Raw genomic sequence first — 12860 nt, 5'->3', positions numbered from 1 at the left:
TGTCATAGACCTTTAGATTGTCAGGAACTATTAAAAAGAAAAGGTGTCAAAGTTCGCAGAAATTAACTTAGAACCTTCTGGTTGCAGCTTGAATGATGAAAAAGTTGAGCAGAAGGTAATGATAAATATAGGTTATTTCTGACTTGTATTTTTAAAATAGACCCTGTAAAGACTTGCTCTTACAGTCACAAAGAAACTCATTCCACTTCTGGGCACCGCACTGTACGTACAGACGCGGAATGTCGAGCTCCGATGGAGCGGCGATAACGGCCCAGCCGGGCCGTGGTGATAAGGCGTTTTCTGCTGAGCTGGAATACTCTGTTCATCTGCCACCGCTGCCAACTGGACCTACTGTTTTAAACTCGGTATTCTTACATGCCGACGTTAAAGGACGCCCGTACCGCGTGGAAGACTTCCGAGACACATTGACTCGCGCGGGCCTGCTAGCCGACGTGGTTTCACTGGGCTCCTACCAGATGAACCATGTGTGGTTGACGACCTTCAAAAGCAACGAAAGCAAGAAAAAACTGGTTGAAGCCCGGGAGCTCGTGAAAGACCGGCGTTGCATCGTGATTGATCCCAACGGCCAGAATGTTCGCCTCAAGGTTCACTGGTTGCCTCATCATGTCTCTGATGACGAGGTGCGTACCACTTTTTCGTCATACGGCAAAGTAACTGACGTAACGAGGGAGAAGTGGCGCATTCCGGGCTGTGAAGCAATCGAGTCCAACACCCGGACGGTTCTTGTTACACTGAAGGCGGGTGTTACCGTGGAAAAACTACCGCACCAAGTGCGGATAGCCGGGGGAATGACACTTGTGGTGGCACCAGGCAGGGCCCCGCTTTGCCTTAGGTGCTATCGCACTGGCCATATTCGGCGCGAGTGCCGGGTCCCCAAGTGTAGCGAGTGCCGTCGGTTCGGCCACGCGGCCGAACAGTGCGTGCGGACTTATGCGGCGGTCGCAGAGCCTACGGGAGGGGGAGAGGATACGTCTGAGCTCTTAATGGATGAAGCAGACATGGAGGAAGAGGAGGCCACTGCGAAGCCAGTGCTCGCCCCTACACCGGAAGGAATGACAAACGTTAAAGCGCTGGTGCCAAGTGACGATAAACAGATTTTCACGCAAGCAGCGGTCCCTAAAGCCGCTGGAGCCGTCGGTGGCCACCCTGCGAGCGTCGCAACCCTTACCGAAAAGGAGCAAGAGGTTGAGACAGGAGCCGACGAGGTGACAGACATTACCATGACCAACGCTGGTACCCAAGCCGTCAAAAGGTCAAGGGAAACTGATCAAGATCCGGCAGGAACCCTCAAGAGATTAGGTGAAGCTGAACCGCCATCGAAAACGACTCCAGACGACCCCTTCGTTCGCCACAGAAGGCGAGGACGAAGCCCCCCTTAGACCAAGGAGGAAAGGGAGCACCGGTACTGTGATACGCATAGCCTGTGCTTGGTGAGGATGCCTTCGCTTGCAGTGTCCTTCTTGTGGTGCAACATAGATGTCACAGCTTGTTGACTCAGTCAAATTTGCAACTCTGAACGTTCGTGGCATGTCTACGAGTCGTAAACAGTACCAGGTACGAAGAGTTCTCGAAGACAATAATCTGGACATCTTCGCAGTCCAAGAAACTAAAGTAGAAAGTGAGGAGGACACAGCGAGGCTAGTGCAACCCTTTCAGGCCACGTTTGATATCTGTGTTAGTCACGCTAACAACGGCTTGTCGGGGGGGGGGGGGGGGGGGGGGGTTATTATTCATCAGAAGGGCGCTGAATGCTAAGGATTACGTAATAACTACAGATAGTTTCGGTAGGCTTATTGTATGCGATTTCGTAATTTTTGATAGGCCTTGGAGGGTCATTTGCGTTTATTCTCCCAATAAGGTCAAAGAAAGGAAAACAATTCTTTGAGTGTCTACATGACTTTTTAAACTGTGCCCGAGAAATAGTATTGTTAGGGGATTTCAATTGTGTCTGCGAGGAAAGCGACAGATCAACGAAGGCAAAACATAGCGACTCCAGCGCGTTGTTTCTGAGCACTATGGTTCATGAATACTCCCTCCTTGACGTTGCTACTTTTCAAAAAAAGACGGAGACGCTCAGATATACGCATTTTTGTTCATCCAGTCACGCTAGACTTGACAGGGCTTACGTGTCAGCCGAGCTTTTAACTGGGACGGACGAGTACAAGGTTCTGCCGATAATTTTCAGCGATCACGCACTGGTGACGTTCACTTTGGGAGAAGCTAGAAGAAAAACTAATCGCTTCAGTTGGGGTTTGTGGAAATTTAATTCTAAGCTACTTGACGACGAAGTGTTTACTAACATGCTAGAAGCGTTGTTGGGGAAAATGTCCAGTGGGCATTTTATTAACTCAGCTGAGGCATGGGAGGTAACAAAGCAAGAAATAAAGCTAGCAGCTCGAGAAAGATCCCACACTCTAAAATATTTAAGGGACAAAGAAGAGAACCTACTTCGTGCAGATTTAAAGAGACTCCTTAAGTTAGAATCCGAATATCCCGGTATATATATAAACGATATTAAAACTACCAAAAATAGTTTATCCGCAATAGAAACTGAGAAGTAAAAAGGGGCGGTAGTCAGAGCGCGTGCTGAAAAATATCTCCTCGGAGAACAACCGACGAAAAGAGCGCTTTGTAGAGAAAAGCACCACGCGAGTAAGAAGAGAGTCTGTGAAATTGAGTATCGCGGCTCGTTAAGTTCGAAAGACGAAGTCATAGAGCAAGCATTTGTCGAGTACTACAGTCAGCTTTTTCAATGTGACGCAAAGCCGAATCGGGGTCATCTTGGTAACGCCTTCTTGCATCTGATCCCCAGATTAGATGAAGACACGACTGCTTGGCTTGAGCAGCCAATTGAACTTAGCGAAATCGAAGCAGCTATAGACGAACTACAGTCCGGAAAATCACCCGGTCCGGACGGGCTGAATGCTACTTTGTATAAAAAGTATAAGAACGTTCTAGCACAAAAGCTTCATAAAGTAATATTGGAAGCGTTCTAACAAAAAAACATTGCCACCTTCTTTCCTTAATAGTCACACAGTCCTCATTCCAAAGGTTTCCGACGACGAAAAACTTAGGAATGTCAAAAACTACAGGCCGATTGCTTTAAGCAACGTAGATTATAAAATTTTTATGAAAGTGCTTGCTCGTAGACTTCAAGCTGTGATACACAACGTGATAGGAGACCACCAAACATGCGGGATTAAAGGGCGGACAATTTTTACAAACATTCACTGTGCGCGCAGTATTCTCGAGTGTTGTGACATGGATCAAGGCCAAGTAGCCATGTTACAAATAGATTTAGAGAAGGCATTTGATCGCGTACATCATGATGTTTTGTTTGATTTACTGGACCGCGTTGGGGTTGGCAAAGTTATTCTAGCTGGTGGACAAATGGCATATAGTGGGTGCACCACGCAGCTGATTGTGAATGGTCGCCTTACCCAACCCATCCCAGTTTTGTCATCTGTAAGCCAGGGATGTCCCCTTTCACCTCTATTATTTAACATATATTTAGAGCCTTTCTGTCGTCGGATAATTGAAAATAGAGATATACAAGGTTTTAGGTTGCACATCAAAGAAGTCAAACTGCTGGCTTATGCGGACGAGGTGGCTGTATTTTGTAACGACAAAAAGAGCATATCAGAGGCTGTGTGTGTGATTAAAAGTTTCTGTGAAGCAACCGGGGCTTCTGTAAATTGGGCGAAATGTGTTGGATTTTGGCACGGGTCATGGGCAACGAGGCCCCATCAATTCGAAAGCATTAGCTTCATGCTCACCCCAGTCCCCTATCTTGGAGTGCCTCTTCAGCATTATAAAACAAACAATACGTATTGGTCATCGGTCATCAATGAAACCCGGGGAAAAGCACAGAAATGGACAGGAAGTGATTTATCCATTTTTACTCGGGCCACGGTGTGTAACGTGTTTTTAATTGCCAAAATCTGGTATGTCCTTCAAGTAATCAGTGGTTCCCGCATCAACATTCACAAGCTACATCGTGTTTTTGCCGTATTTATATGGCAGTCTGGATGGGAGAGAGTAAGCCGCGATAACCTTCTTTGTCGTGTCACCAAAGGCGGACTTTCCTTGTCACACCTTTTCGTTAAGCAAGTGGTTTCGAGATTCATGTTTCTACGGGATCATGCCGACCCTTTTCTGCGTACTGTGATACAAACCTGTTTGGCGGAGCAAATACCTTCGTTTGTCGTCTCGTCATTTAAACGCAGTGCGTGCCATCTCAGCCCTTACCTGAGTGAAGTAGTTAGCGCATTTCAGTTTTTGTCTGTGCGTTTTTCTTTAGAATATCTTTCTGGAGTCGCGCGGAAGCGTCTATTGGGGGATTTATACGATGTTCTTTTTCCTGTACCTTTGTACCGTAACAGATTCTGTGAACGCCGTGAGCGTGACGTTCTTAGCTGCGTCAAGAAAATGCACGTTCCGCCAACAGTTAAAACCTTTTTCTTTAAGCTCCATACTAATACTCTTCCTGTGAAAACATGGCTTAAAGATAAAGGGATCTTTGTTCCTAGGGGAGTTCATTGCTTTCTGTGCCAAAAACCGGAAACGATTGAGCACGTCTTTCTAGAGTGTTGGGACGCCCTGCTCTTTTGGGATGTCTTGCAGAGGACCATAAAAAAAGATCTTCCCATCACCACGGACGGTATTAGGTTCTTAAATACAGAATTCAGACTGACGATACGATTCCTTTAGATACAGTCATGCTCATTGGCCTCCACAGCATCTGGAAAAGTCGTATGGCTGGAAGACATGCTGATGTGCGAAAATATTTCGTGCAAACTGTGTGCGAGTTAACAGCTGTCTACAAAGCCAAGATTCCTCCCCCTGAGTGGTTACCTGTCTTCGAGGAACTGAAGGCCTTAAAAGACTTTTAAACTAACGACCATCCCAAGCCTTGGTATAGGCTGGGCACTTTTCTTTTTAAAAAAAAATGTTTCTGTTGTATGTCATTGCGTTACAAACTTTTACTGTGGCAATAAAAAAAAATCACAAAGAAACTCACGTCGGCTGTGTTCTGCCGAAATGCTACACCCAATTTGTGCGGCGTCTGTAAATTTTTCAGGTCAAGGAACCAATTCAACTTGGTGGACGAAAACCCAACACTGCTACTAAACGGACGCTCGCCTACCTGCTGACTGATAAACTAGCTGCCGAGTACTCTTGGGAGGGAAAAAAAGGGAAGAAGTAGTTCTGCAAGCTTCGTATTTGCCAACTCATGTTTGGTTATTTTCACTTTTTTAGTTGTATGAACTTCATTACTAAAATTTGTGTCACAATCGTATAAGGTTGTTTGAAGGTGAAAAATTACCTTACTCGTCTCACGCTGGGAGAGATAGAAATATGCTCCCAGGAAACATTATGAATGCCGGGGTAGATAAGGTAGCAATTTTAGACAAACATTTTAATCTGCTGAATATCAGAAAACAGCTGAATTAAAAATGTACCCCTGAAAAAGGAATGTATATTGTTTACTTCTGAACACGTTCATTTCATTAAGGTATTTACTATTATTTCCCAGCTTAAAGAGAAGTTGAAACGAAAATTGAAATATCACTATCATGCTCAAAAGCAGGCTAAATGTGATCATTAATACACGTAAATGAAAATCGCACATTTGTATTTCAAGTGGATGGCAATGTTTTTCATTCTAAACAGCCCTCTCTAGCAAGCGCTCGAAGAGCAGCCACGGAGAGCGCAATGCGTCTTGGGATATTCAGCGCATTCGTGGCATTATCCCATTCAGCACGGACAAGGCTATGGGGAGGCTGGTGTAAATATCAGCTTTGCCACTCGATGGCGCCAGCGCATTAAAACTCGGCTCTTTGAGATATCTGAGGGCCGCACCAGCCGTGCGCCCATGACTTACTACGATGAGGGACTGCCCGCCCACACTGCCGCAGCCACACAGTCAGACCGAAACACTTCATCGCCTTGGAGCTATTTTCCTAATCCACATAACGAAAGTGATCAGAGCGCAAGCAATCATTTGTTGTCAGAATCCACATGGAAAACGACAGATGTGCGAGACGCATCCGGTCGCTCGGAAATTGACGCGTCGTCAGCTCGCGATGCAACAGGCTGTTACTACATTCCTCTGCCACACAATAACGCGGCATCTCTGCGTTAAAACTCACAGAAGCTCTTCAGTTGTGAACCTTTCAACAAGGTAAATACCACACCGAAGCAGACTACCAAAGTGCACTAGGTCGATCTATCCAAAACAGTGTTGTATGCCGTGACTACGAACACTGTAGTCATGACATTGGCCATTAAGTCAACCGGGGCAATCAACCTAACGGGGTTATCGTGGCCAGCTTTACGTTGGCTTTCTCCGCGAAAACTTCGCGTTCAGGTGTTGGCGACCTTTCACGGGTACACAAATACTTCCACAGAGTGGCACTACCCATATGTCAGAAGTGATGTCATGGCTACAGTGTTCGTAGTCACGGCATACAACATGTGTTTTGGATACATCGACCATGTACACTTTGGGTAATCGTTTAGTTCGTTTTAGCATTCGTTTTCTTTTCCTTTTCAAGAAGACATTCGTCTTTCCAAGCTGATGTCATTGCCGAGACGACTTTCAAACAATAAAAGAGGCGCTCAAATTTTGTTTCCGTACACCTTTAAACAACAGATGAAGGAATATGTTGTCCTCTCTCCTATCCCATCATATTCCTTGAAGACTACAGTGGCTTCAGCAACGCTGTAATTATATTTGCTTGTGTACTGTTTTTCTTCCAGCTGCAGTAGACAAGAGGTTTACACAATCAACACAGGGTGATGTCGAAGTTGTAATAAAGTCCGACTCAGATATGCTCCAGAACGAGAAGATGGAAAGGCCAGCCAGCGCTGAAAGTGTGCTTTTGGTCTTACTTGTCACAGCTAAGCCTTCTAGCTCTGCCAACATCTATATCTATTTATTTATTTGTGCTAATGAGGGCCCATAATGAAATACCGATTACATTAATTGTATATGAAATAAACGTTCAAGAGAAACTCCACTTGTCTTGGTTTACTTCCAGACATACTGTCACAATTTAGCTTACTGATGCAACTAATAAACCTACTCTTGGTATATTTCGGTATTTTTTTTCTGAGCTCATGCTTGATGTAGTACTATAGTCGAGTTATCTGTCTGCACTATATATCCGAAATTCACATAAACATGCTCCGATGATATCATAGACTAGTTTGTTTCCGCATTAAATTCACTCCGATGCTACGGTTCACAAATAGGTTTGTATGCATGCGCACATGCATGCCAACCCAACTGAAGCGAAGCACTGGAGTGAATTTAATGCTGAAATAAATTAGTGCATGATATCATTGACCTACATTTATGTTAATTTCCCATATATAGTGCGGGCAGATAACTCGACAATGGTACTACACCAAGCATGAGTAAAGAAGGAAAAAAAACAACAACTGTAACTATACGAATGTTGAAGAGAATGACATTTGGCATGTATTAACACTTTTCTAAAGAAAATGCAATATTATTGCACAGGAGGGTCATTCGGTGTGTGTTCCGGCGAATGCCCGTACATCCGTCTTTGAACGTCCTATGAATGAGACGTTCCACGTTCCGAATTCTTGCATCGGATGGTCCGATGGGCATCCGGTGAATGTCGTTTGGAGGTAAACAGACATCCGATGGACTTTAAAATGTCCAAATGTCACTTCTTCCGTTTTTTTTGTGGCCCTCGGGTTGCATTGAAATTTGAAGTTTGAATAGAGCATCATTTTACTTCGTCTTTCGCTTGTTCTTTTATTTCGTTTTCAAATTGTTGCTTATTTAGCAACAAAATAAATTCAATTAAAAGTAAATGCAATGAGCTTGGCTTTCTGCACAAGTGTAATACCCAGGTTACACGGGCAGCCTCAACCTCAGTTAAACTCAACACTGTTTTCGGCCACTATCCGCTGTGAGACCCAACTCTACCCAACACGATCCTATTGAGACCTGTTGCCAAAATAAAAGTAAGTGTTGTGTTATGTCATCAAGTATTGAAGGAGATTAAATGTAAAGGCATTTTGTCTCCTTTATAGGCGTTTATTAAGTGTTATGATAAGGCGCCTTGCTCTCTTTATGACGCACAAAACTAACACTAGAGTCGCGGTGACAGGCGAAGAGCGCAGTCGTAGCCCCGCCTCCAGCGTGAGCTTTCTCGTCTTGAAAGGAGAAGAGTGCTCACGCAGCTGCACGCAGCCGAAGCGCGGCGATATACAACGAGCGCATGATGGAGGCGCTAAATGTAAGAACTGTAAAAACGCTTTAAACAGAACAAACCCACAGCCGCAATGCTATAGAAAGCATTTTTTCTATTGTGTAAAGGAAACAAAAACAACCCCGTTCTGCGACGTGCCGGGATCGTTATAAAAGCAGCTTTTCACCACTAGATATGGCTCCTCCAGCAATATTTCCTGCTACTATTGTTTCTAGAAGGCTCCTCCAGCATTCTGAAACGCTAAGTGTGTCGTCGACGCTTGCAGTGGCGGAGCGGGGACGCCGTCATGTTGAATACGGGGCCGCGGTGTCACGGTAAGTCGACTACGGTATAGAGTTTCAGACACGTGACGCAGGTAGGAGTCGTGTATGTACAGTCGGGCCTAAGGTAACTTAGTACTGCAACGGTAGTACGGTGACGGTAGTACGGTAACGGTTTTCTAAAGATCCCTATTAGGGACTTTTAGCAAACCGTAACCGTGTTGCAAACCGTTACCGTGTTCCGCGTACCGCAACCCGTTACCGTGTTCCGCGTACCGCGGAGCCTTTGAAGAATGATTCTAAGCGCGCGCCCAGCGGTCACGATTTTACCCAGACGCCCGCTTAACAGCATGCTTCAAAGGCTCCGGTAGTACGGTACGCGGAACGCGGTAATGGTTTTCTAAAGGTCCCTATGGCAACACACTTATACGACGGTAACGACAGTGTCACCGGGACAACTATTCTCCCTACACAACATGAGCAGCAATGCAAGGTTCACCTAAATTGTTAGGCCATTAGGGGTCACGGTTTTTCTGCGGCCCTGTCGTTGCTGCCGTTTTCGTTCATGCGTAGACAACCAACGCAACTTCCCTCGCTTTACTTCGGCGACCATGGCACCAACCGCCGACAACATGCAATCACAGTAGCCACCAAAGACGTGCTGAAATCGTGAAAGGATCCGTTTCAGTCAGCCCAGTGTTTTCCCGCTAGGTGCAGTCTCTTTCTCTGAAGTCGCGAATAGCAACTGTTGAACTTCCACACTCTCTGCGGTGATGTATACACAGACGTACTACGTGGCAACCCTTTTAAAGTCAGTCGGTCCTGGTTGCCATCGTATATTATTCAATTATCTCTCAACAGCAGTGGCATACTTGGGATATTGTCTGTGTCCTGGGGAACGTTCTTGACATTTCGAGCTGAGATGGCATCTTTACGTACATATAAGGAAAACGAATGCGATCCAATTTTATGACGCATCATTGTAGAAATCTGACAACACAGACTGCGTGCGGTGCCCACTTCAGGAATAAATTAAATGGCACTGAATCAGTAAAAACGAATATCGCACGTTTTCCGATTGCAATTTTTTTGTTGAATAAAAATATCGGCGGCACGGCGCGGAGGCTGTTTCGAACAATGCGGGTGTTTGAACGTCTGGACTCGTGAAGGAAAATGGAATCAAATTTAGTCGATTTCCCTTGTGAGGTTCCCGCAATGTACCGAAAGGAAACTCCATCAGATATTTAATTAGGAAACAGAAACGCTTTCAAAGGTAGGATACGATGACACATACGAGTTGGTAGCTTCACAAAATATTCTTGTTCCCAGACGACTCCGATCGTAGAAACTGCTATTGCATCGCTCGCAATGCGAGCCTCGATAAAGTGGGCAGTAATGAACGAGGCGAATGAAGCTTCTTTTTACATTATCTCACTTCGTTGCTTGCACGGTTCAGAAGGGAACGTGACATTTGCCAGTCAACATACGCCATACACGGAGAGACTTTAAATGTTAAAAAAAAAAGCTAAATACCTGGTAGTACTCTTTTCTGATGATGTGACATGGCTTTCATGTGTAATCTACGTAACAGGGAAAGATAGTAAAACGGCACCATGACAGAACAGCACACGACAAAACAGCACGCGACAAAACAGCACGGTCAAAACAGCACACGTCAAAAAAGCACAGCGTCAAAACAGCACGACGACAAAACAGCACGCGTCAAAATAGCACGCGACAAAACAGCACAGCGTCAAAACGGCGCAGCGACAGAAGAGCACGTGCCAAAACAGCGCGGCGTCAAAACAGCACATCGCCAGAACATCACAACGTCAGAACAGCACAACGTCAAAACAGGACATTGACAATAGAGCTTGGGTTTGGCGTTTTCGATTTTAATTATTTTGAAATTCAGCGTACATTTTTCGGTTTTTATTTCAAGCAGAAGTTTTCGGTTTATTGCTGAGTATATTCATAAACTTTTCAGTTCTTTTCGGTTTATTGACGAAAACCATTATACTGACGAAAATGCAATATTTAAAGGCGTTTCTTTAAAATGAGTGGTGAGTGAACCAGGTACCGAATTTCTTATTTGTTGCTGTCTGTGGCAGCCGACGCGACCTGTTCTGCAAGACGCACTGGGGCCCTATCGTGATCTGACATTATCGTCGTGGGCTCGTATTTGTACACAGGACGAACATGAGCTTTACTACCACTTCGGTCGGAGCGGCAAATACCAAAATCCACAAAACTGCAAGCATTGTGCTTCAAAATGGTGGATACTTGGGCTAGTTGGTGGTTGCTATACATGATTAAACAGCGCACAAGGAGAGGGACAGAAAAGGAAGACAGAACAGGCAAGCGCTGACTCGCAACTGACGATTTACTATGAAAAGGAGAAGGAAGAAAACTACACACATGAACATATATCGGAAAAGAGAAAGATGTGAAAAAGCTAATAAATTAAATAAAATTACACCTAAAATAATTATAGCTGAAAAGGAAAACAAAATAAAATGAAAATCAATCTCTCAAAGTCCTAGGCATGTCCAGTGCCGGCACTCCGAAGCCTTGACCATACACCTATTTGTGCGCAGCTGCCCCCATAAACTCATACTCGCTGTCTTGTAGTGTTAATGATGGCTGGCTCACACATTTGGATTCGAGCTTTCTTATCCAAAAGGCTTCCACTATTTCTCTTGTTGTTTTTTCTTTATGGGAAGCTAGAACAGTTGTTGCACAAAAATCTGGATCACATCCACAGGTTCTGCAGTGGATGGCTAGGTGGCTTCCAGTGTTGGTTTGAAGAGACTGTTTATGTTCCCTCAAGCGGTCGTTGAGGCAACGCCCAGTCTGTCCGACATAGGTTTTCCCGCAGGACAGAAGAAGATGGTAAACCACTTGTAGAATGCAAGACACAAAGTGCACCTTGTGGTTTTTCATGCAGCAAGCCCTGCTGTCATTGTTCTTGTCCACAAGCGTGCAAATTCTACCCAGTTTGTTTGGGGCTGAAAACACCATGGGCACGTTGTATCTATTGGCAACATTTTTTAAGTTGTGCGACGTCTTGTGGATGTATGGTATAACTAGCGGTCGGATATTGGTAAGGTCTTTGCTCTTTTTTCTTTTGGTCGATCCTTTACAGGTTTGTATCAGAGTGCCCGCAACTTCACTTAACATGGCTGATGGAAAGCCGGATCTTGAGAGTTTGTTTACTTGAGTGCTGAAACTCTGTTCGATGGTGTGGTGACAGGATTTTTTCAAAGCTGAATACATGAATACAAATTTTCCTTGGAACCCACCTTACAGCCACCTGCTTTACTAACCTTGGCAAGGAAGGTAGCCTTCAAAGTTCCAGAAGCAGATCGTCCCCGATGCATCTCAGAATGTGTGAACGTCATCACAAGCTCCATCAAGAAAGGAAGACAGCCCATTCAAGTCAGACCCGTGGTCAGATATTTAGGGCAAAACTCCCAGAAACTTCTGCTCTCAGATAAAGAAGGAGGCTTTGTCGTCATGCCCGAGGGTATGTACAATGAAAAGGCTAACGCTGCAGTAATGAAACATTTCAAGCCTGTAGACATAGTACTGAAAAAGATCAAGGAAAGAGCATATGCCACCTGTCAAAAGCTAAGTCTCAATCAGCTGGCGGTAAAAATAAAGAAAGCTGAGGGCTTGCACCTGGATATATTTTTAGTGCAAAAACCCACAAAGATGCATGTCCCTTCAGGGCCATTGTATCAGAAAGGGGTACTTGGCAGAAACAGATCGCCCTCTATCTCCAGACTCACCTCTCTAGCCTCAACATAGTTGACCCGTTCCTCATACACAACTCCGAGGAGGTAATTGATTTTTTCAAGAGTGACACCAATCAGAAGAGAGGAGCCTTCAGCGTAGACGTGGTGGACCTGTATTACTCCATTCCACAGGATGCTCTCCTGGCTTCAGTCAAATCAACTATTGAACAATCAGGAGAAATCAAGTTTCAGAATTCGAGTGGTACTTCAACGGAAAGCTTCATGGAGCTACTAGACTTTTATCTGAAAGCCTTGTTTGTAAAATGGCAAGATTCTTCATACCTACAGCGGTCTGGAGTGTGCATTGGGTCATGTGTTGCTCCCATCTTAAGCGACATCTTTCTGGGAGGCGTAGACATGATCCTCGCACCGCTTTTGAGCACTATGTCTATTATAAAAGTCTTCAGGTACGTTGATGACTTTCTTATTATCCTCCAAGAAGAACAAACAGAAGACTTAATAGATACAATCCTGAGTGTTTTCTCCAGAAGCGGTAAAGGTCTGAGTTTTACGTATGAACAACCTATTCTAAA

General features: G+C 44.8%; 1 protein-coding gene across 1 annotated transcript; it reads left to right on the top strand.

Annotated features, from left to right (window-relative positions):
- Positions 1-728: 728 nt before the first annotated feature.
- On the top strand, positions 729-1400 carry LOC120848865 (the record flags this gene model as incomplete). The annotated part of the gene is made up of 1 exon (XM_040220903.1): positions 729-1400. A coding segment is annotated over one exon (672 nt), but the record flags the coding sequence as incomplete, so codon positions are not given.
- Between the last annotated feature and the right edge of the window lie 11460 nt (positions 1401-12860).

The sequence above is a fragment of the Ixodes scapularis genome, unplaced genomic scaffold (assembly GCF_016920785.2).
Source record: "Ixodes scapularis isolate PalLabHiFi unplaced genomic scaffold, ASM1692078v2 PGA_scaffold9__187_contigs__length_104089568, whole genome shotgun sequence".
In the NCBI taxonomy this organism is placed as follows: Eukaryota; Metazoa; Arthropoda; class Arachnida; order Ixodida; family Ixodidae; genus Ixodes; species Ixodes scapularis.
Note: the sequence above shows the minus strand (reverse complement) of the source record. Positions and strands in the feature narration are given on the sequence as shown.